Here is a 24805-nt window from a genome sequence, read left to right on the forward strand (position 1 = left end):
TATTTTAATGCTCAATAGGACTTTGCATTTTCAATTGTGTGCCTCTAACTATAGACAGAGAGGCTTTGCTTTTCAGCTACAGTGAACAAACTGAAGAGGCCTTTTAGAGTATAGAAGTACCTCTAGAAAGGAAGGAGGCATAGACAAGCCCTAGAGGCAGCTAGGTACCTGTGTATTTTATATTGAAAGCACCAAGTGCACAGACCTCATCTGTCTTGTTAAACTTCCCTATCTCAGCATCTAGAAGAGGGTCTGGTACCTTCTAGCCATCCAAATATTAGTAGGATGGATGGAATAAATAAATGTAGAGATGAGTGAATGAATTAACGAACGAACCTGCAGGTCATAATGGGGAGCTAGGGGAAGGAAGAGCCACCCTTGATCTTTTTCTCTTCTCCAAATCTTCTTTGCAAGACTGAAAGATAAGAGGCCATCTGGAGCAGTGGTTAATAACACAAACTCTGAATTCAGGCTCATAACTTCCTAGCCATGTGAAGTGACCCAGTGACTTAACCTCTCTGTGCCTAAGCTTCTTCCCTGTAAAATAAACACAGCAAAACTTAAAGCAACGCCTGGGAAAAAGTAAGTCACACATAGGTGTTAGTATTATTTTTGGCATCTTGAAGAGGAGGTGTCTGCAAGACAAGGAGGAAAATAAGGAAAGAGTTGGGGGCGGGCGGTGAATCCAGACACTGATCCTCTAAGTATGAACAATCAATCACCTTTTCTCTCTCTCTCTTTGCCTTCCAGAAGTTTTTGTTCCAGCTGCCAGTAGTGAGCTGTGTGAGTTTGCAGAGCCCCGTGCCCTCTCTGAGCTCTCAGTTCGGTTGCCTGTCCACGTGAGGCTGCCCAAGCTGAGCTTCAAGGCTCCTTTCAGTGTGGGCGGCCTTGGCTCTCCGTTTCGGATACCAGGGACCTGCTCACCCCAGCTCAGGCTTTCACAACAGCTCCCGCGCGTGCCCGGGACTCCGCACCCTGCGCGCCCCAGTTGCCACCCCGCGCCCTGTACAGACCGGGTGAGGTGCCTCTCAGACGCCCCCCGGCCGGGATGCCAGTGTCAGAAGCCTGCGCGCCTTCTGCCGCAGCCTGCACTGCGGCCCTTTATACGGAGCCGGCTGGGCGCTCGCTAATGTTTAACTAGGGGCTGAAACTTGGGAGAGCTGAGTGACTCCGCGGCCCGGAGCCGCGGAGTTGGACTCGAATCTCGGCGGCTCGCCTGACTTCTGTCTGCCCTCCCGCTCCGGACGCTCAGTTCCGAGCAGACGCCGACGATGAAGGTGAGTTAGTAGCGCGCCTCCTGCTTCCCGAGCCCCCGGGTTGAGTTGTAGGCGTCTCTTCACCAAACTCCCTCCAAATTGTCCACGGAACCGGTTCAGGGGCTCTTATTAGGCAGAAGCTCCAGGGCCACCCTCTGACAGGTGAAGGGACGTCCCAGAGCTCTTGCCTCGCTCTTGATCTTGCGGAGTTTCTGATAGAACCCAGGCGCTGATCCTTGGACGATCCAGAGAAACACCAATAAATCGCAAAGCCCGAATCCTCACTTGGCTTCTGGCGTGCAGGCGTAGAGAAGCAAACGGTAATGTGTTCGGAGGCCACAAGTTCAAGGGCAGCCGCTCTCGCAACCTCGGACTGGCTCACTCTTAATCCTCCCAGCCCACCGTGCCCCTCTCCAGTGCACGCCTATAGGCAAATCTCTCTGCTTCAGGTGCAGCCCAGGCCCCGACCCTCTTACCCACACTGGGGCCAAAGGGCTCGCTCTAACTGAACATGATCTAACCGGCTTTGCAGACACAGTGGAAGGTGCTCCTAGGATTGCTGGGAACTGCTGCGCTCGTCACCATCATCACCGTGCCAGCCGTTCTGCTGAACAAAGGCAGTAAGTTTGAAACATCTGAAAAAGATAAGACAGTTGGAGATCAGAATCTGGTTCTGTTTAACCACGTTGAGGAGAATGAGGGATTTTGCTGGGGGCTGGGACCAGTGCACCAGGTTTTAGCTGAGGCTTCCCTGGAGCTGCCGCTGGTTCTAAGTGTAGCAGCAAGATTCACTTCGCGGGGTCTCCAGTGTTTAGGCTACAAGAACCTTGAAGCCGCCACGTTTTATGTATAACAAATATGTACTTCCTGAAATTAGGGAGAAGTCTTAGGATTTTTTAAAAATTAAATCTAAATTTAATACACTTTAAATTTAAATTTAAATTTTTTAAAACTTTCGTGTTCGTGGTTTTCAAAAAGAGGCAGTGTTAAAGATCCCAGACAGCTGTAATGATATCATAAGGAGACGGAAAGAATAAGGAAGTAAGCCCCGAAGTGCAGTTGTGAGAAATGACAGTGCACAGGGCACCCAGGTAGTTTTCCTTCCGGGATCATGGAAATCCATCAATTGAAGCCTCCGGATGCAGGAAAATAACTATTTGACCCCTTATAGAAGTATTTCAGAGTTAAATCATAAAATTGGTGTACTACATGATGATGTTCATAGGGGGGTAGAATCAGTGATGTTTGGTGTATTCTTTCGTTTAAAGCCACCTGCATTTCTTTTAGTTTAGCCCTAGTTCTTAATATAAAATATTCATATAATGGAATACACACTGTTGGAGGCAAGCAAGTAAGAATACCTAGTTTGGGTCTCCTCTGGCCCAAATTTCCTTTTAAATATATGACTTTCATTTCAGTATTACACATTCTGGACAGCTAACTGAAGCGTCTTCTCTGGATGGTATAGTAACCCAGGAAATGTGCAGACAGTGCTTATATATAAGGGGGTCTTATCCAGATTTCAAGGCGACAGTTCAGAAGTAGTTTACAGAGCTATAAAAAACCATGTTTGCTGGTAATTTCAGGGCCAAGGCAAAGATGCCAGAGGTTAAATAACTGAGTGTGTTGAGCTGTTGATACTGACTTTTAGTTACTTAAAGCAACGGTTACCACCATTTTCAACTGTTAAGTGGCAGACAGACATCGCTCTACTTATATTTGACCTTTTGTTGTGAACTGTTAAAATACAACTATTTTAATAAAGTGATACTCTGTATATATAAGCAACTACACAGAGAAAGCCAAAGGATGGGTCATCCATACAATCAATAAATATTCACGACTTACATCATGTTCCAGGCATTGTGCTAGTTGCTGCAAAGACAAAGGTCAAATTTTATAAATATAAAGATCTTTGACCTCAAGTTTAGTCTAGTGGGAAATGGATATGCAAACAAATCAAAGTAACCAGAACAATGGGAACACACAGTATAAATATATATATGCCTTACTGTTAAAGTGTACAGTTGAAACTTATTGGATTTCGTTAACCAGTGTCATAAAAAATTTAATTAATTAAAATTAAAATTAAATAATAAAAAATAAATAAATAAAAGTAATCAGAACAGCCCGCATTTTCTCCAAAACATCACTGAGGCCCCATAACATCACTGGAAGGATGGGTAAAACTGTAATTATCAGAACTTTCCTTGGGGAATGTTGGAAAGAAAGAATGCTATATTTTGATAAGCCACTTGTGATGGACGGTGAAATGGCCTACGGGCTTGGGTCAGGTAACTGCCTTCCATGTGGTTTGGTCACATTACCTACAAGGGTTTTGTTTTATTGGGTAATGCATGAAGCCTGGGAATGGGCTGTCATTTCCCTTAAAGAGCACTTAGTTTCTTCTTCAAATGAAATCTGAACAAATATTTCAAGAATATCTCCTTGATAGGGACTTCCCTAGAGATTCACATGTCTCCACCTAACTATGATTATGAGTCAGTGATAAAGAGAGACTTGAGCAAACTTCCCTGGGGTTAGAAGTGTTACTTCTGGGAAAGCACAGGAAGAACTCTCACAAGAGGTTTCTTTTGTGGGGGCCTAGGGGTTGGGAGTTGAATAGTTAATAACAGACTCTGGAGATAAGATTTTCCAGAAAAACGTGAATGCCTATGTGTCAACACAGAGACAAGAGATTAGATCCTCTAATCTCAACTATAAAAGGACTCTTAGCAAGAGAAGAGAGTGGGCAGCAGGAAAAAGAGTTCGATTTTAATCGATAGGCTCTGGGGAACTGCTGGAGAATTCTGGGCGTGCCTGAACTGTTGCGTATGACAGTGGGAAGGTAGATTGAAGTGAGGCAAGCCTGGAGGGGAAGCAAGGGGAGTGTCCCAGGAGAAGCTGTAGAGCTACACAGAAATGTGAATGATTAGACTTTGGTCATTGGAGACATAGGAAGTAAGAGGAGTGTAGCTAAGGACATCTCTTGGGCAACTGAGTGGAGATATGGTTTCATTATGCGTTTTATTTACACTACCACTCAAGTTATTTGTCTCCTCATATTTCTTAATTTGCATGTACAGTCTGTATATTTGAGGAGAAAAGTGAAATCTTTTTTCAACTCCGGCCTTCTCATAAGGGACAGAGTTGAAAGCTCAGGAATGCAGCATTTTTGCTAGATTAGCCATGCTATTCCTGGGCTGTGCCACTTTAAGGGACAGCATTCTTACAAAGAATCCAGAGTTATTACCCAAGAAATGTTTTTCGTATTGTTAATCTAGGTTTAAAGTCAAACAAATACCTAAAGGAAGAGAGGAAGGGAGGTGGGAGAGAGGATATATAAATGGGAAGGAAGGAAAAAAAAGAGAAGAGGAAGGAAGATTTTGATAGGAAAAATAACAACAACAACAAAGTCTTAGACTATATGGAAAGCAAAGATATAAACAGCCAAAAGTAGGGAGGAAGAAATGAACAAACCCAAATCCATCCCCTGAGAGGTCAATTTAAGGGAAGGTTAAGTGTTTCCATATGAAAAAATGACTTCAGCAGAACTAGACACATCCGGAAAGTGAGAGAGTGGGGGGGCGGGGGGGAGCGGGGAGGGTAGCAATTGCTTAATATTATTGTCATTTTTTTTTTTTTTTTGCTTTGTTTTGTTTGTTTGTTTGTGTGTGTGTGTGTGATTTTGTCATTTTTTTTTTTTTTTTTAGAATAAAAACTCCTTGAGGTCAGGAATTATTTCACCAAACAAAATTAAAAGTTCACTTCCTTCTGTATAGATAATAAAAGAATTGTATTTTGTTTTAAATTCTTCAAATATACTATTAAAAAAGATATTACATATTTAAACATTCTGTTTCCCAGAGAATCAGTATAAAATATATAAAAATACTTTACTCATCATGGAATTCTAGAAATCCTCATGGCTTAGTGGCAATAAAACCTTCTCATTCAACATTTATGATCCCTTTATTTTCCCCTTTACATTATATTATAGTCTGAGTTTTTAAAATATTTATCAAATAATTTTATCACATTTTGTTATTTGTCAAATAGTTTTATTGTTGAGTTTTATTATGGGACAGAAACATATCTGTTCTTTTTGTTCCTTTTACTGCTTTAGCAGTAAATTTCCTCAATACCTTCTTTCAGTGCATAGGAAATTTGACTGCTTACCCATCCATCAGTAAAGTAATGAAAGAAAACCCAAATGTGAAGGAGACAAGAATAATCAGAGAAAGAAAAGATAATATCTATGAAGTTTGCCTGAGGAAGTCCAGGATCTATTCCAGGTTTAAAAGCACAGAAATGAGACTGAATGAAAGCTTTGTATATTTCAGAGGACAGTTTCTAAACAGTGAGCTCTGTAAAAGCTTGAATTGACTCCAGCTAGCTCAGTTAACTATTGTCAACCTTTGTCGAGGGCTCATGAGGTCAGTGGGTTGGTCTTTTTCAGGCCAGCTATTTTGCCTTTTGGTTCCCTAGCCATAGCATGTGCCTTAGAATTTTCTCTCTTAGACATTTTGCCTCCCATTCAAAAAGGGATCAGAGAGAAAAAGAGAAGACTTTGCCCAACTGATAGTTAGAGAATGATGAAGTAAAGGGACCACGTAGAGCTGGATCTATATACTTGAAATTTTATGACTTAACGCAGTGCTGAGGCCTATGGGGACTGTGACTATAAATGCATGTAGGACCACTTTGCTCCTGGAAGAAAAGGTATGTAATAACAGCCACCATGTATCAGTGTGGGGCTGAGGGCTCTCAATATTCTTCTCATTTGACCCTTATAACAATGCTTTTGAGAAAGATACCATTATCATCACATTTTTACAGAGGATTTACAGAAATTTTGAAAGGATGTTTTAGTTATTTATTACTATAAAATGAATTACCCCAAAACTTAAACAACAAACATTTTTTTTATGTCACAGTTTCTATGGGTCGGGAATTTGGCAGTGGCTTAGCTGGCTGGCTTTGGTTCAAGGTCTATCATAAGACTGCAGTCAAGGTGTCATCACAAAACTTGATTGGAGCTGGAGGATCCACTTCTAAGCTCTCTCCCATGGCTATTAGCTAGAGTCCTCAGTTCCCCACCATCTAGATTTCTCCATAGGGTGCCAGGCAGGTGGCTTTCCTTAGAATGAAGAATTCAAGAGAGCAACCAATTAAGAAGCTGCAGTGCCTTTTATGACCTAGCCTCAGAAGTATGACCGATGGAACACAGCCATTACTTCTGTTGTATTCTATTGGTCACACAAAGCAACCCTGGCACAGAGTGAGAGGGCATTACACAAAGGCATGAATACTAGTGGTGGAGATCATTGGAACCATCTCAGAAGCTAGCTACCAAAAAAGTTAAGGAATGTGCTTGAAATTCTACAGAGTTGGGATTAGGCAATGTGACTCTAGAGCTGATGCTCTTAAACCCAAATCATGCTGTTAGCTTGTAATCAAGTATAAAGTTAATAATGGAGCCATATTAGCATAAGTGTTACTACTTCCCATTTATATTTCTATATTACAATTTCATGACTGCTAATCCCTGGGTGCTAAGTATTCTGAGGAAAAGCACTTGCTGCTCCCGCTGCCTCTTTTTCTGTAAAGCTGGAGAGAGGCAACACTTTCCAGCCAAAGACTAACATCCCACACTTTTGACTAGTATTATTTAGTATTTAGTATTTTTAGTAGTAGCAGTAGGTCCAGATTTAGTTTGCACTGAATTACACTTGCTTTCTTTCTAATGCACCTTATATTGTATCATTTGATCTTCATGGGACAGTGCATATCAGAGAGAGATATTAATATCTTGACTTTTTACACTGAAGAAACAGCAGCATAGAAGTTTAGGGTTTTGGGAGTAAATACTAGAACATAGGAATCCAAGTCTTGACCTCTAGCCTTCCTTGAGTTTGCAGATTCCCATAAGTAACTGTTTAAAGAACTGCTTTGGTGAGAGTTATTTCTAAGTTAATGATTAGTCATTGCCTTATGGCTTGATGCTAACAATTGTTGTAAATCAGTACCTTGTAAATATTTTTACCTTTAGTCTTCACAGCTCCATTATGACATCCAAAAGGTGTGTCTCTCAATCTGAGAGTAAGCTAAAACCACAAAGTTAGAATTTCTGAGTTAGCTGTTTTATTCTTTTCAAGTACTGTGTTTGCAGTTTTATATTGTACTTTGAAATTATAACTTCCTAAGAAGTTTTTTTAAAACTTAATGATAAACCATTTGCTGTATTAAAGTGTATACATAATGTGCACCTTTTTTTTTTTTTTTTTTTTGATTATTTGGTTCACTGGAGAAGTAAGTAGAGCCATGAGCTTAGGTCACATAACTCAGCATCTAAGGCCCAAGAAGCAGAGATAATTTAAGACAGTGCCGCAGCTAACAGGGACTTTATTCCTGGCACCCTGAGGGCCATTGTCATTCAGGATGTATAATAAAAGAAGAGGAAGTGAGTATCAGATGGATACCACCACACATTTCTTTCCTGTCTTCACACTGGGTCCCCCAAAACTGACTATCATTGTAACACCACCTTTGCGGGGCTCGGACTTCTGGTTTTTCTCAGTTGTTTTAAAGCCCCACCTGCTCAAATTCAGGTCCATGAATTTCATGGCTCCTGTTTCCCTGTTATTTTACTTTATCCTTTATTCCTTTATTTCTTTATTCTTTCATTCCATTTAAAATTTTTTCAGGGCTAAGGCCTTATGGTGGCCAGATGCTATATCGTTTAACTCTTCGACATGTATTGAATGTTTCCTGCAGGGCAGTATTACTTACAGGTACAAGAATCTGGCACTAAACAGTGGAAATGAGGAGCCTGCTATAGTGGACCTTTATAATCCATGGTGCATGTAGGTAGTAGGCAAACACAGAAATAATGTCAGACAGTAATATATGCTAGGTCTAAAATATTATGATAGAACAGAGAGACACAGAAAGGCTTTCTCTTTCTTTTAAGCATGAGTATGACATGATCATATTTCCTTTTCTATAGTATGTCTCTGACTCCTGTGTAGATAACGGTGATGGTGGGGTGAGGAGTAGTTTGTTCAGGTGAGAGATGATGGCAGATTGGAGAAAGTGGTAGCATTCAAGATGTAAAAAAAAGAAAGAAAGAAAGAAAGAAAAAAGAAAAGAAAAGAAAAGAAAAGATAGGATGTATTTTGGAGTTAATTAACGTATGGGAACATGAAGAATGAAGACGAGCAGAGACAAGGGTGACTCCTTGAAGAACTTGCTGGATAGTCAAAGTGAAGAATTTTCTCTTGCCCTCATGACTATATCTTCCCACAAGAGCTAATCTATAGTGTGGGCCTTCCAACCTAACTCCCTTGTCCTACTGAATCTGCTTCTGCTTTCCTCAGTAGGGTTGAGGGGGTCCTTCTGCCTCATGAACCCAGCACACACATGTCAACATAAAGTAATTCTCCAAGTGAGCAAACATTCATTAAGCATTTTCTATGTGTCAGGCACTTTAGTGGTCACTAGAGATGTGAAAATGATAGATATGGCCCTTGTCCTCAAATAATTCACATTATTAAGGGAAACATAAACATTAACTATGATTTAAAAAAAATGCTATATGTATTTCCAGTAAATGATCAAAGTGCTATGAAAGCACTAAGGAGCAAATGATAAATGCCGTCTATGGATGTCTGAATAGAAACCAACCAAGCATAAAGGTTTAATAATTGATGGGCCTGAATACATGCCTTCTAATCCTGGAGCCATCAGACTGGCTCTCAGACATACAGTTCACCTATAATTCACACCTCCCTGATTCTGTAGGAGGATTATATCAGAATGTTTTTGGCTGCAAGTAATAGAAAACCGGGCAAAAAGTGGTTAAAACAAGGAAGGGTTTTTTGTTGTGCTATTATTAGCATTTTATATAATTGGAAGTGCAGAAGTAAGGCAATTAACATAATGGTCCGACAACATTCTCAAGGACCCGGGTTCTTTCTGTCTTTCAGCTCTGCCATTTTCAGACTGTCATTGGCTTGTCCTCTCAGGGTCGAGCATAGCTGCTACAGCAACACATCATTTGCTCATACAGCTATTTCACAAGGCAGAAAAAGATCTCGTTTCTCATTTATAATCTATCAGGAAGGAAAATCATTCCCAGAAGTCCTTCATCCCAAGGCTGACTTTCTCTCGTGTCTCATTGGTCAGATTTGTGTCATTTGTCCACTTCTAAACTGATCACTGGCAAGGAGAATGAATCACCAAGCTTGGACTGGATGAATCAAGATTTAGCTTTCTGGGACAAAGAGGAACCTAAGAGGAGGGTGGAAGAGGAAGGTAAATTACCTAAGTTGAATTGGAAATTCTAAAAGAAAGAAATGGGGGGAAAGTCTATGTAGGCATATGATATATTTTATTATTGCTCTCTTTTCAGTACATCAGAAAGATTTTGTTTGCTGACAAAAGAAAATAGATATCAAGCTACCTCCTATCTCCAAAAAATCTAATCATCTAACTCTCTTCTTCCCCTTTTCTCACTTTCTTTCCTAATCACCTGAGTTTATTGCAAAGCAACATGTTTTGATTCTGCCTTTTTGATCCTGAGGGCATTTTGAGCCCAGCACTTTTTTTCTCTTGGCATCCAAAGTGATTAAGAATAGGGAAGAATTGATTTTACAACTTTTAAAATACAAATCTGAGACAATAGAGTGGGTCAGAAATATTTGAGAGAAATTACTCACAGTTTTCTCATAAAAAGCATATATAAACTGTCATAGTTTTATCCAATTTATAATGAGAAAATGTGGCAGAAACAGTCAACATTAAATAAAATGAACAAAGTTTAAAAACATATGGTAAAAACTAAATCTGCGAAAGTTGACCCAAGAATGTAGGATTTGAAATAATTAATGGCCATAAAACAAAATAAGTAAACAAACAGAAACAAATGAAATAACCTCACACCATCTAGAAGCTATCATCTGTTTAATCTGACATGGACAAAAATAATCTAACTGATAATTCAAATCTTTGTTGTAAAATTTCAAGGGTGGGGTGGAGGGGGGTGGGAATTAATCCGCATAGTAAGGATTTTATTAAAATTAAAATGGTTCGATTATACTGAAAAGAAAAATCCAAAACCAACATCAAGTGGCCTGGCAATTCCCCCATATTCCCCACCTGCTCACTCATCCACTTTCGTGGTGGACTCTCTCCTGCGTCTCCTCTTACCAAACATCCAATTGGCCAGCAAGTCCTCTCACGTCTACCTTCGTGTTCTATCAGAATTCTACCATATCTCACCATCTCCACTGCTACCAACCTGGTCCAAGACACCATCTCCTTTAACCTGAATTATTGCAAAAATCTCCCTAGTTCTCTTCTCACCTCCTCATAGTGTATTCTCAACACAACAGGCATGGTGATTGTGGTAGGCAAAATTCTAAAATGGCTCCCCAAATTTCTTCCTTTCCCTCCATGTACTAATCTCTGCCTAATCTCTGAGACTGTGAATATGATGGATTTAATTCTGAGGATTATGTTATGTTCTATGGCACAGTCCACTTTAAAAAACAGAGCACATGGGTGGACCTGACCTACTCACACAAGCCCTTTAAAAAACAGAATTTACATGGCTGCTCACAGGAGAGGTAGTCAGAGATTTGAAGCACCAAAAGTATTTGACATGCTACTGAAACTTGGGAGATGGAGGGGACCGTATGGTAAGGAAAGTGGGCGGCCTGTAGGAGGTGAGAGCAGCCCCCCACTGGCAGCCAGCAAAGAAAGAGGGCCCGAGGTCCTACAACCATGTGGAACTGAATCTTGTCAACAACCTGCATGAACTTGAAAGCAGCTTTTCCCCCAGAGCCTCCAGCTGAGAACTCAGCCTAGCCAATACTTTGATTTCAATCTTGTGACTCTGAACAGAAAACCCAGCCATGCCAAGCTAGATTTCCAACTACTGAGCTAATATGTCTACATTATATTAAGCTGCTAATGTGTGGTCATTTGTTATGCAGCAATAGAAAACTAACACAGCAGTCATTTTTAAACATAAGTCAGATCACATCCTCCTCTGCTCAGAACAATTCAACAGCTTCCCATCTCTCTCAGAGTAAACTCTAAAGTCTTCACAACGGCCGGCATGGCCCATGTGATCTGAACCCCACCACCTTGCTTCTCTGAGTTCCTCTCCTACTCTCTCCTCTTCGCTCATTCATCTTACCTCAGAAGTTTTGTACTTGCTGTCCTTTCTGCTGGTTCCTCTTGCCTGGGGCTCTCTTTTTCACCCCTCTCCTCCTCCAGGTCTCTGATAAAATGCCATCTTATCTGTGGGGCCTTCTGTCACCATGCTGCTGAATACAACAGCCTCCCCCAGACCTGGCACTCATTTTTCCCTTCCCTGCTTTATTTTTCTGTGGCACTTACCACCAAACATGTGACATTATTTACTTACTATTTGTTCCTATGTCTCTGCCCCGCCCCCCGCCATTAGAATGTAAGCTTTCTGAGGGCAGGAGTTTTCCACGTTCTGCTCACTCATATCTAGTGTTGAGAACATTGCAGAACACAATGAGTGCTTGTATTAGTTTTCTAAGACGGCCATAATAAATTACCACAAACTGTATGGCTTAAAACAACAAAAATTTATTCTTTCACAGCTATGGAGTCTAGAAGTCCAAAATCAAGGTGTTGACAGGGCCATGCTTCCTCTGAAGGCTCCAGGGAAGAATCCTTCCCTGCCTCTTCCTAACTTCTGGTGGTTACTGGCAATCCTTGGTGTTCCTCGGCCTGCAGCTATATGGCTCCAATTTCTGCTTTCATCTCCACATGTCCTTCTTCCCTCTGTCTCTCCGCATAGTCCTCTCCATCCTTCAAGTCAGCAAAAGCATGTCTTCACATGGTCTTCTTCTAAGGACACCAATCATTGGATTTAAGGGCCTGTCCTCATTCAGTATAACCTCTTCTTAACTAGCTACATCTACAAAGACCTATTTCCAAATAAGATCACATTCTAAGATTCCAGCTGGGCATGATTTTTTGGTGGGACACTCTTCAACCTAGTATAGCCTGACGAGTATTTGGTGAATTAAAAGCATTATCTTAGAGTTTGGGCAAAAGACTTTTTTGATGAACATTTTTTAATGTTTCTTTAATTATGATTAAAATACTTACATTCAAAATATGAAATCAAGTCATCCAGTACTAATTCATGTGTACTTCCTATTTGTAGAGTATAGGGCTAGCAGCTGTTTGATAAAGATAAAATAAATTCATCCTTTCAGCTTATTTATAGTCAAGACAAGATTGTTAAGATTAAATATTTAAACGATACAAAATTGTTTGATTAATTGGCAAAATACATGGTATAGAAAATAAGCACTAAAGACAACATGGAGGGAGAAATGAGTGTACTGTAAGCAGTAAGGGATAGATCAAGAGGCTCAAAGAAGGAGGGTGAGAAAATGAAAGCCACAGATGTGGACTGTTTGGAAAGTTTGCTAATAAATACAGGAAGAGAAGTAAGAGATGGCTTGAGGAAGCAGCAGGATCAGGCAAATATTTTTTAATACAGGTATACCCTGTGCATGCTTAAGGACAGGGCAGAAGTAAGCAGTGAAAAGAAACTGAAGATGCTGAGGGAGCAGAGATGAAAAAAAGTCCCAAAGGAATCAAGAGGACAAGGATCTGAGGTACAGGTCAGGCCCAGTTTTTCCTCTGAGTGCTGAAGAAAGAGTGGCTGGAGGGACAGATAGCAGTGAAAAGCATGGTGGGAAATAAGCCCCTATGGTTGCTTTTGCTTTAAAGGAGGAATCACTGAACCTTTTCATTGGACAATATCATACTCATTTGAAAACGTGTACTGCAGGGCCTGAGTTGTTCTTAATTGTGTTATGTTTAAAATATAGGAAACATGGAAAACAAAAGAAAGAAAAGAAATTTATTATAAAGCTTACATGAATATTTATTATAAGTTTAGGAAAAAGATGATGAGAGTTACTAGATGTACTAGAAAAGAAAGAATGAAGATGGTACAACTTCCTTTTCAGAAAGTCATAGAATTGCCATCCTTAATAACAGACCAGAGAGAAATTGTAAGGTTTTCAGAAAGAATTGGTGCCTTTTTGACTTTGGAGCTCTAGAACAAATTATGTTCTAATGTAACCTACCAAATGACCCAAGCCCAAATCATACTACCAACCTGCCTGTTGAGATTAGTTTCAAACATTGAATTCAAACACTTCCATATAGTCTAATTCATCTATACCAATTCACAAAAACTGCCAATGTAACATTTGCCGTGTACAGTCACTCTCCCAGATACTTAGGTTGTTTAGAATAATGGTTATAACTACAGGCTTCACAGCCATATTGCCTAGCTCAGATTTGGCTTTGGTGCTTGCTAGTCATGGGACCTGAGTCCAGTAATTGTCCATGTGTTTGTGCCTCAGTTTTCTGATCTATAAAATGGGGACAAAAATAAGTTGTTAAATTATTAAGTGAACTAGAACAGCCCAGCTCACTGGAAGAACTTTATAAGCATTCATAATTATTATTCTACATGGATTTTCAACTTTTTAATTCTTTTAACAGTCCCAGAGGCAGGTACTGTAATAACACTTGTCTCACACTCTTGAAAGTTTTGACTCGCAAATACTAGAAAGGGCAATTTCTGTGGCAGTTTTGTTTTCCAGTGATCATTTTTCTTCATATCCTTGAAGATAAACACTTGTCACAGGGAATAGCCTTGTTGATTCTGCCTGTAAATCTTTCTGGAAAGTTCTTCAATGATTCAATGTTAGAGCTTTCAGCTTCCTCAAATGCCAATGTTCTCCAATAAGTTTTCTTTCTAACACCACCTACAGACTCAGTTTGCACTGTAACACCTTCCATTGATCTCACTACAACTACTTTTGAGTATTGTTCGAGAGAAACCAGACCTCTGCTAAAATATTTGCATGTTTCATGGGCCTGTAGGTCATTTATTGATACAGTTCAGACTGTATCAATCCCCTGTTCCTCATCACCTTGAATTACACTAGCTTAATGTCAGTCAACACAATGAGACATAAAAAGCCTTGTCAATATTAATTTTGCCCATCATTAAACCAGTCTTGTTTATTTCCAGAAGTCCTAACAAGGGGAGAAAGAGTGACTGTAATCAGAAAAAATAATAATAAAGCAATTTCCGTTTCAAAAAGGAATGCAACAGCCCTGACATCCTGTTTAGTGCTGGCTTCCTATGTGTGCTAAACCTCCTGGCTCTTTGCTGGGGTGAAGGCAGAATGATTCGGGCAGTGTAAACTGATGGTTAGGTGAAGGGGCAGAGGGTATTGCAAGTGTTAGTCTAGGGAAGGAGGGTGACAGTTAAATAAAGACGTGAGGAAGGTGAGGAAGCAGCAAATCTTGGGCATATCTGAGGGGAAGAACATTCCAAGCAGAGGATACAGCAAGTTCAAAGTCCCTGAGGCAGGAGAAAGCCAGTGTGGATGGAGTAGAGTAAAAAGAGAGGAGGAGATGAGGCTAGAGGTATGACAGACCGCCTCCCCCACCCCGCCCATTAAACTGTTTCCTTTTTTCCATATTATTGCTATTCTATGCATTGTACCCTTTGGTTAGCCTTTCAGAGTACATCTTTGAAAATACAGTAGTAACATCCCTAATGAAAGTTTGTCATCTGACACTCTGATCTTAGGGTAAATGCTTAAGAGTATGCAGTCCCACGGTCTACAGGCTCCAGCTGTAGAAAAATGCAATGCCAGTGTATTTTCAGAGGCCACTTGATGTACCTTGATGTTTCTCTTATTGAGAAGGCAAATCTGGTGATTATGATTATATTCTAATGCCTCCTGTGTAAGGTAATCAGAGAAACATCACTCTTCACAAATCTTCTAAGTTCACTAAGCCCAACATTTTCCCTGCATACTGCTGACTCCCAGTATGGATGCTATGGATGGTATTAGACATGTCGATGGGAGAAAGTGATGTTTATCAGCACTTAACAAATGATTAGATCGTACTTATCCTAGATGTTTTCTCAACATGCTGCTCTCGTGTTATTATTTTATTGCAGTAAAATTCTTAATTTCAGCACCACTGCTAGGTACTCCAGAGGAGACACACTTCAAATCATCTTTGTATCTCCAATGCCCAGCACATGCTAAGAACAAAACGATACTAAATAGTGTAACATATCTGGAGGGCTTACTAAATTTTAAGTCCTGAGCTAAGCACTTTACTTATGTTATCTTATTTAATTGTGGCAAATCCCTGTAGTCTAGATAAGGCTATTAGTTTTATTTTACAGATTTTAAAAAGTGAGGTTTTGCAAGCTCAGTAATTTTTCCAAGGCCCCAGTGGAAGAATTAGACATGGGCTCAAATCCAGGCTCTCTGATTTCAAAGCCACTAGGAACCCAACCCCTTCCTGGTATTTGTTGAATCAATAGAGTTGCTGGTAGCGTGCATATGCTGCTGAATAACACAGGGTATGAGGAAACTTCTAGTCAGTTTCTCCTTCTGCCTTCTTGATTTTTCTTCCACTGTCCCTATGTCAAGGCTACTATTTTGCTAGAGCAAATTCTAAAGTAACGCTCATTTTATTTCCCTAGCATATATATAAAATGTTAACTGATTACCATATGGAACACAAGAAATTTATAACCAGATATCTTTTTCCTGTGTTTAACAACTTTATAAGTTTATGAGCTGCAAAGAGCACATTCCTTTTTAGTTAAATTTCATTAGCCATTTATTTACTAAAACAGTGTACATTTGTGAAGTAGAAATATTATATATCATAGCTTAATACAGACCAAAAAAGTTTATTATTAATGAGTATAAAATATTCAAAATATCCTATAATCATAAAGTAATAATTGGTCAAAGCAAGAATATTCTATGGACCTACACTACTCTCTTATTTGCATCTTACCATTCTGGAATTACTTGTACTCAGAAATGATTTTGATCTCACAGCAAGAATCCATTAAGCTACCACATACGTTTATGAGAATTCATTCTTAGGTTGAACTATTTTAGAAGCTGCTATGCTACCATTTTTGACTGATAAAAATGGCATTTCCATACGGTTCAACCTAATAGCTGCTCTCATCAAAGAATAAAGTTATTAACCTTTTTTGATTTTTAAATTAAAGAAGACGTGAATCTGAGAGTTTCTGTGTATGCTGATTGGTAACATATGATTAACTGCTTTACTTGGCGAGCAGTGCTTTGAACTGATAAGTCAAATGAACGACATGTCCCAGGCCCACCAGGAAAACCACATAAGCAGCCAAAGACCTTCATCTGTCACCGCAGCAGTGCCCTGTCTGTGAACAAGTCAATAGGAAAAAGAGTGTGTCCTCTAAGTGTTTGACAGAATAGGTTGTAAGTTGGCAGCAAAATATGAACTAGCTAAAGGTCAAAACCTGGACTTGGCACTCACATCTCACAGAACTTGCTTATCTAGATGTTTCAAAAGTGTCTTCCAATGTGCTCCGCTTATCAAATGGCAAGGCAAAAAACAAGGAACATTTGTTGCTCTACTTGCTCCAATTTAGCAGGGCTGTTCTGGGACTGGGTAACCAGGATGTGGAAGCCGACTTGCAGCATCATTGTAAAGGAGCTGAGTGAACCTCACGCAAGACAGGGGTGGCCTGGGCCTCGTCTGGATGTTCTGGGCCATAGCAAGAGTGTGGCATCAATGTTAATATCTAGGATATCAGCAGATGGATCAAAATCATACTGGGCCCATTGTGAGTGAAAGGAGACTAAGTATAGTAGAGATGATAGCTTTAGAAAAGCTATGGCCTGAAGAGAAAATGAGCCCAGCATTGTCTAAGGAGGGCAGGAGAGCTAAATATTCAGTGAGGAACCCATTATGAATGTGAAGAGTAGCACTCTGGGCAGCAGGTGACATTACAGGGAATTTTGCCTCAATTATTTTAATACTCCAGATATAAGTGTGTTATTTAGAAAAACCTGGGAAAATACCCTATGCGAGATAGCATTTAAATGAGATAACACTGAATATAATCTATTGCAGTACTTTGTTTCTTCCTTTCTTACAAAATCAAGAGTCAGTGATAAATGTTCTGTGCTGATATGTCTATCATATATGTCTATCATAGTCAGTCAGGCTGCTATAACAAATTATCATGGACTGCGTGGCTTAAACAACAAACATTTACTTTTCATAGTTATAGAGGCTGGGAAGTCTAAGGCACCAGCAGATTCAGTATCTGGTATCTGGCAAGAGCCTGTTTCAGTGGAGCTACGGTAAGAAAGCTCTCTGGACTTAATTTTCTAAGGGCACTAATCCCATTCATGAGGGCTCCACCCTCATGACCTAATCACCTCCCAAAGGCCCCATCTCCTAATACCATCATATTGAGGATTAGGATTTCAACATAGGGATTCGGGAGTGAGGGGACACAAACATTCCATTTATTGCAATACATGTGTGTGTATAAATTGTCCTATCTCTATCTATAAGTCTATCTAGACATCTACATCAGCAAATATGCGAATATCTCTTATTATTATCCCTTGAATCTATGGATGTGTTTTATGTACATTTTAGACTAAGAGCTCTTGGAAGTAGGGTATATATTCTCAACAGTATTTTTCCGAGAGTGTTTGCTTTAGAACTATTTAGTATATGAAAGAATAATTGGATGAATACTAACAACTGACAGCATTTAGTGAACAAATTTAGATTTGTAGTCTTGTAGTCCAGTATGAGTTTCAAATAATATTTTCTGTAGCACAAGGCTTCACTCTTGTTTAAATAATGACAAATCCAAGTCCTGGTTTTACTCGCTTCCTAAATTTCTGCTTACAAACACAAACATCTTACTAACTTTCAGTGGTGAAATGCTGTCATGAATTGGGAAAAAAAAAAAAAGAAGAAAAAGATTTTAAACTTCTTAACAAACTAGGTTTACACAAAATCAATAAAGTAATAAAGTGAAATGTAGAATTTTATCTATTGAAACTGAAGGTTTTATAAGCAGAAACAAGGTTGTGTTATCACATAAGATCCAAAGAAATAAAATCTTAAGAACATATATTGAAAAAGAATTTCTTGTAAGAGAATTTTTTCACGGACTGTAAAAAAATTAACAAGAGAAGGCGCTGCTGGCTTTTCAATCCTCAAAGAGTAAGAACTGCAGTTATTGGAATGACGGTGGCTGATTTTGTGAGTGTGGGTTTGTGTGCATGTGGAATAAGTAGAGAATTTGAAAAAAGCCTTTAAGTTGTTTGTCATCAGTGGAGGATCTGAGTTTGGGAAAGAGGAATCACATCAGCTTGACTATGCTTGTTGGAAGATAAATTACATCAATCAACGAAACCTTTTTGTGTGGGCCTCCTATGGCAGAGAACTGTGCTGCTATATGCTAAAGTTGATGGGAAAACAACAATAACAACAACAACAAAAGGCTCTGCATGGCCTAGCTGTGTAGACTACATAGGTAGGCAGGTAGGTATAGAAAAATAGTTATCAACACAAGTCATTGTGACAAGAGCCAAATGAGTAGTGTGGGGGCAAAAGTCAGAGGATGAAGAATTGAAGTGTTCATCAAAGAGGTGGGGGTTGGAGGGTGACTGATATGACAGCCAGGGAAGCCATTGAAGACACTGCAAGAAGTAGCTTAGGATAAGGAATACAGGTGGGAAAGTTTAAGAAGATCTGCTGGGTTCACTAAAGAGTTTGAATCTTCTGTAGGCAATGGGGAATCATTGAAAGCTTTGGGGAAGAAATCGCCAGGTTGAAAGTGGAATTTTAGAAAAATTATTCAAATGGTGTTACAGTAGAGGAAATGGATTGGAAAGAACTTGATGTCAGGGATACCTGGAAAAAGATTTCACAGGAAGAATCAATGGGGTTGATTGGATAGAGAAAATAGTAAAAGAGAGGGAGGCATCAAAAATGATTTTCAGACTTTGAATTTGGGTCACCAGTAAAAGAATATAAAATGACACAAATCCCCAGAAAAAACTAGTTTGGGAAGGAAGATAATCATTTTAGACCAGGTAAGTATAGGATTAGTGTGAGCCAAGTCAACTAAGACCCAACACAGCACTGGAAATGTGTATAGGCTAATAAATACAGATTTTGCCATTTAATTTAAACAAAAAAAAATATGACTGAAACCCAGGAAGTCACATTCTCTAGAATTCTCTGGAAAGAATAATATATAGAGAGAAGAGCAGAAAGCTGAATGAAGGCTGAGTACCAAAGCATTTCTTGCCTTTGAGGTCAATGGAGAAAAATAGTCGATGTAGAAGATGGCAAATAATAGTCAGAGAGTTAAGAGGAGAACTGAAGTGTCACAGAATCGAAGGAAAAGTTTTCATGAAAACTTTCACCAAGTAAAGGAAAAGTGACCACAAAACAAAGATCCTTGAATTGAGTGATTGGCATGTTTTAAAGTTCTATGCATTGCGAGAGGGCTTGGAAGAGGACCCCAGGACCACAAGAAATCATAGTCTAGTCTCCCGTTGTCTAGTACATGGCCACATATAACTATTGACTTGGACTGTTCCTAATCAAATTGGTATATGCTGTAATCATAAACTACATACCGGACTTTAAAGTTTTAGTATAAAAAAATTAACATGAAAGATCTCAGTAATAGCATTTAAATATCGATTACACATTGAAATGATGATGTTTTGAATATATTGGGCTAAATAAAATGTGCTATTAAAATTGAGTTCATCTTTAAAATTTTTAAATGTAGCTACTAGAAAATGTACTCACATTATATTTTCACTAGATATTGATGACCTAGACCTTTGTAATGAAGGTCACTAATATAGCACTAATATAACAGTAAAATACATACTCACAGATATGCTTTAATGGTTAAATGCATTTTTACTCCATCCACCCAGTTCAAAATCTTTCAAAACGTGTTTTGCATTTTGTGGGTTTATTTCTGTATCTTGCGACCAGTGTAGATTGTAGATATCCATTTGTTTATTTTATGCAAAACTTAGGTATTCCATCTCACTGAACATTTGGTTCTTTTTTTCAACCAGCAGATGATGCTACAGCTGACAGTCGCAGAACCTACACGCTAACTGATTATTTAAAAAATACTTTGAGAACAAAGTTCTACACCTTGAGATGGATTTCAGGTAAGAACTTTTTGGCGAGGGGGCACATTTTTATTCTTATATTCATTCTAGTTTGATTGTGGGACATTTTTATGGCACTGAGAAGATATCCTTGTTTTTTTAAACCATAAAGGAGAGTATCTTTTTCTACCTAAGGGTGTAAAGGGACTTAAGACAGAAAGAAATCTAATATTTCTTTTATATGTACTATAAAAAGTTAAATGTGAATTGAAACCTTGACAATAGTGAATGCATACTAGAGTAATATTTATAACAACGTTTTTTCAGCTTAGAAATGCTTATTTAGTACTTGCACAAACTTAAATCTTAAATTTTTTATTGCATAATTTTTAGCTCATGAAGATGTTTAATAGCAACTAGAAGTATTGATCTGGCCGTTTTCTCTCTTTAGACCACGAATATCTCTACAAACAAGAAAATAATATCTTGCTATTCAATGCCGAATATGGAAACAGTTCCACTTTCTTGGAGAACAGTACATTTGTATGTTTAATCACATAACTAATTCATACTCTAAGGAAATTCTGGGGATTTTTTTTTCATAACCTTTCAAATCCTGAGTACTATCGTTTCATGCTGTTGGACTCTCTCTGCAGCATATGGCACAGTGGATCTTTCTCTCCTTCTTGGAATGTTCCCTGCCTTGGCTACTTTTTAGCCTCCTTTGATGATTCCTCCTCCTCTGCCCATGCTCCTAAATGTAAGTGTCTCCGGGGCTCTGTCTTCATTTGCTGGCCTCTCTCCTCACTTTGCATGCTCTCTTTCAGTGAGTTCCAAGCACTTTGACACCTTCAACACTCTCCTTTCTGGCTTTGATTCTCAAGTACAGTTTTTAAACACTAACTTCCTCCCAAGATCTAAACCTCCATTTCCCATAGTTTGCTTGCTTCGGCACAAAGATAATCTGTGGACATTTTTAACTCAGTACCCCAAGCTAAACTAGTTATTTCCTCTTTACATTGCTAGCAAACTGAAAGCAACCTGTTCTTCTTCCTGAGTTTCCCAATCTTCGTAAATAGTGCTCTCCTCCAAGTCACTTAAACTAGAAACCTCACAATCCTCCTTGATTTCTCTGTCATCCCCATATTAAGCTACTCAGCAAACCTTACCGATTCTCCCTCTGTAATGTCAAGTGTCTCTCAGATTTCATTCCCACTGTACAGTCCTGGTTCAAGGCCTTGTTTAATCTTCTGTCACTGAGTATTCTAATTTGTGTTCCCATCTCCATTCTGTATACCAGACCACTACATTGCCCAAGTCCAGGGGTAATACGACCCCTCTCATCTCATCTCAGTCATTGTGTCACCAGAGCATCTTTGTAAAAAACAGATAGATTCTATCACGTCTATATGCAAATAAAAATAGTTCATAGTTCCACTTCTTATATTTAGTTCCCAGCTATTTTTCTAATTTTATGTCCTCTCACTTTATACTTTGTCTGATATACCCTATCTGGTATTCAGGTTATACCTAACCTTTAGACAGTCTCTAAATATGCATGCACTCTCCCACATCTGGGTTTTTGCTCATGCTGTTCCTCCTACTGAGAAAGTTCTCTCTCTGTTTCTGATCTCCACCCTCACAGCCATCTTTTCTTGGTTAGAATTAATCCTTTCCTCTCTGGTTCTCTAATCCTGATCACCATCTACCTTACATCATGGTCATTTGTGTAAGGGAAAGTGCCATCTCTCTTAGACTGGGAGCACCCAAGACACAATCCACAGGTCTAGAACTGTACCCTCTACATAGTAAGTACTCAGTGATGGCAGTTAAATGGGATTGTCTAATTGTTTTTTTTTTCTTCTTGATTGACAGGATAAATTTGGACATTCCGTAAATGATTATTCAGTATCTCCTGATAGACAGTTTATTCTCTTAGAGTACAACTATGTGAAGGTAAAAGAAAAGCTTTCTTACATGACCTTTAAAGAATCTTATGATATTTTATAACTGATTTTAAGGATATGAATATTGAAGATTGACACCTAAGTAATGTAACAGGCACTCAAACTCATTAATTCAACATTAAAAGGAGAAATAGTCATTTTCATTCATAAAAATTTATTAAATGTTTTAAAAGAAGCTTATTTTTTGTGTTCTCAAATACTAAAATGTACGTGATATTATAGTATAAATACTAAAAAAAATAATGTAATAAAATAGAACTAATAATTTAAAAGTAAGTTTACATGTTTGACTTGTATAACCAGTAATATAATACCTTATTTCCTTTGTCTCAGTTTTACATATAGTAAAACTCTCAGTAAATATTTGCTTTAAAGAGTTAAACTTCTCATCCTCCAGAACAGACTCTGCAAGGTGACCCAGACCACTTCCCAGCCATAGGTCCCATAACATACAAACCATCAGAGGGGAGCCTCAGCACCGGTCAGCAGCACCCTGCAAGAGCACTCAGCTTCCTCCAGTCACTCAGCCTAACATCAAGTTCTTACACATTTAGGGAAGGTTTTAGTTTAATCACATATCCTCTTCATGTTTAGGATGGCTGTAAATCACCAGTAACTTTAACTGCAGCTTTTTTGTTAGTCATGGATTTGACAACAGTTGTCAAGTATAGGAAGTTTTGAGACATGTAGAAAAAGATTAAAAACCTGTGGAGATATTCTGCATTGAGAAGAAATTGTAAAGCTAAGGATCCCCACCTCTGCCTTTTCTTTTCCCTAAAATAAATAATAAATACCAAGTGACCTTATCTCACATACCAACACCGCTATACTCGAGCCAAGCAAACCATTCCATATTCCATTTCCCACTTGGGAATGGTGACTCCCAATCACAGTATTTACCCTGGATTCACTGTGCTGGGCTCCATTTTTTAGGTACTCAATGACTGTGTTCTGCTAACCTTATCAACTATAAGCTAATCAGAATCCTATGATAACTTTAACATATCTGTTCCCAATTAATGGGTTATTATTGGTTGAATTCAGTGGTTTTTACTACTGAATTAATCTATAGATTAAAATCACTTGAGCAGTTTTTAAAACTTTCCAGTGTCCAGGTCTAATCCTCAGATCAATAAACTGAAGTGTCCAGTGTGAAACCAGCATCACTATTATTTTTTTCAATATGTAGATTATTTTAATTAGCAGCCAGGGCTGAGAACCACCAAATAATGGTTGTCCATGTTCAAGACTAACATATAAAGACTGTGAGGTTAAGGTAGAAACAGAAAAGGAAATGCCAGCTCAATTTTGTATTTAGCCCAGTTCAACAAGTGCCATTTAATGTGTACTAATGGATGTAGTTCACTGGTGGACCTTGGCTGGACAGCTATCATTGGTAATTTGTATTTGTTGTGTCACTGGAGTTTACATGTGTATTTAACTGCTTTTGCTGTTTCCAGTCTGTCCCCTTCCTCCTGCCATCCATTCTTATCAGGAAGTATTGAAAGAGCTCCTTTTGAAACCTGAATTAGATTACGTCATGCCTAAACTTAAATCTTCACCATCATTGGCTTCAGAATAAAACACAAATTCTAACCGTAGCCTCTTCAGAAGCCTGAGTGATTGGACCCCATTCTGTCCCTCTGAATTCACCTCCTACCACCCTCTTCATTCACCATGCTTGCCCAGTGCTACCCACTTTTGTGTGCCTTTTAGAATGACCTGGAGAGGTTTATAAAAACACAGATGTCTGCAGTCTGCAGTCTGCAGTCATCCTCCAGAACAGACTCTGCAAGGTGACCCAGACCACTTCCCAGCCATAGGTCCCATAACATACCCCTACACTAACTCAGCATAGCTATGGGTAGATTTAATGGCTTCCAGGTGACACAATCATCCAAAGTTAAGAATTTTAAATGTACTGCTCTTTATTTTAATCAAGTATCACTTTTATTCCCATTTAAGGGCGAAAGCATTTGCTATTGCTTCCTCCTGGTACCTTTTTCCCTCAGTCATATGGCTCTCCCTTTTTAGTAATTAAGGTCCAGACTTGCTTGAATCACTTTATCTAACATTGGCCCCTGCTACTCTGTTCCCTCACACTCCACCATTTACTCTCTATCACATTAGCTTATTTTACTTTCTTCATATATTTTATTGCAAAGCAGTAAATTATAAGATTATTGAAAGTAGAAAACTGTATCTTCTATTTTACTTCCCAGAGAATCCAATAGAATTTTCTGTGCAGCATAAGTATGTTGACTAATCAATGCTCAAAAGCCCTATCCAGAACAACAACAAGAACAAAGTCTAATTTTGTGCCATTTCCTTGGAGGTCTTTAGATCATACTCCATGACTTCTCCATGACTCAGTTAGTGCTTCCAGAAAGATCAGTTATTATTTCCAAGTTATTTTTAAGATATAATTATTAGATCATACTCCATACTCCACTGTTCTTTAGATCATACTCCATGACTTCTCCATGACTCAGTTAGTGCTTCCAGAAAGATCGGT

The 24805-nt window shown here is 38.9% G+C and overlaps 1 protein-coding gene across 4 annotated transcripts in view; it reads left to right on the top strand.

Annotated features, from left to right (window-relative positions):
- The first annotated feature begins 1120 nt into the window (after positions 1 to 1120).
- Positions 1121 to 24805, top strand: part of DPP4 (dipeptidyl peptidase 4) — a 74341-nt gene continuing 50656 nt past the window's right edge. Inside the window, exons 1-6 of one of the 4 annotated variants that reach the window (XM_011358539.2) lie at positions 1121 to 1277; positions 1789 to 1876; positions 9444 to 9572; positions 20285 to 20383; positions 20775 to 20866; positions 22199 to 22279. In XM_011358539.2, coding sequence (XP_011356841.1) covers positions 1272 to 1277; positions 1789 to 1876; positions 9444 to 9572; positions 20285 to 20383; positions 20775 to 20866; positions 22199 to 22279 — 495 coding nt within the window. In that variant the 5' untranslated portion in view covers positions 1121 to 1271. The remainder of the gene's footprint in view (positions 1278 to 1788; positions 1877 to 9443; positions 9573 to 20284; positions 20384 to 20774; positions 20867 to 22198; positions 22280 to 24805) is intronic. The other 3 variants (XM_023529777.1, XM_011358549.2, XM_023529782.1) reach the window with 3 other exon arrangements.

The sequence above is a fragment of the Pteropus vampyrus genome, unplaced genomic scaffold, assembly GCF_000151845.1.
Source record: "Pteropus vampyrus isolate Shadow unplaced genomic scaffold, Pvam_2.0 Scaffold2, whole genome shotgun sequence".
NCBI classification, from domain to species: domain Eukaryota; kingdom Metazoa; phylum Chordata; class Mammalia; order Chiroptera; family Pteropodidae; genus Pteropus; species Pteropus vampyrus.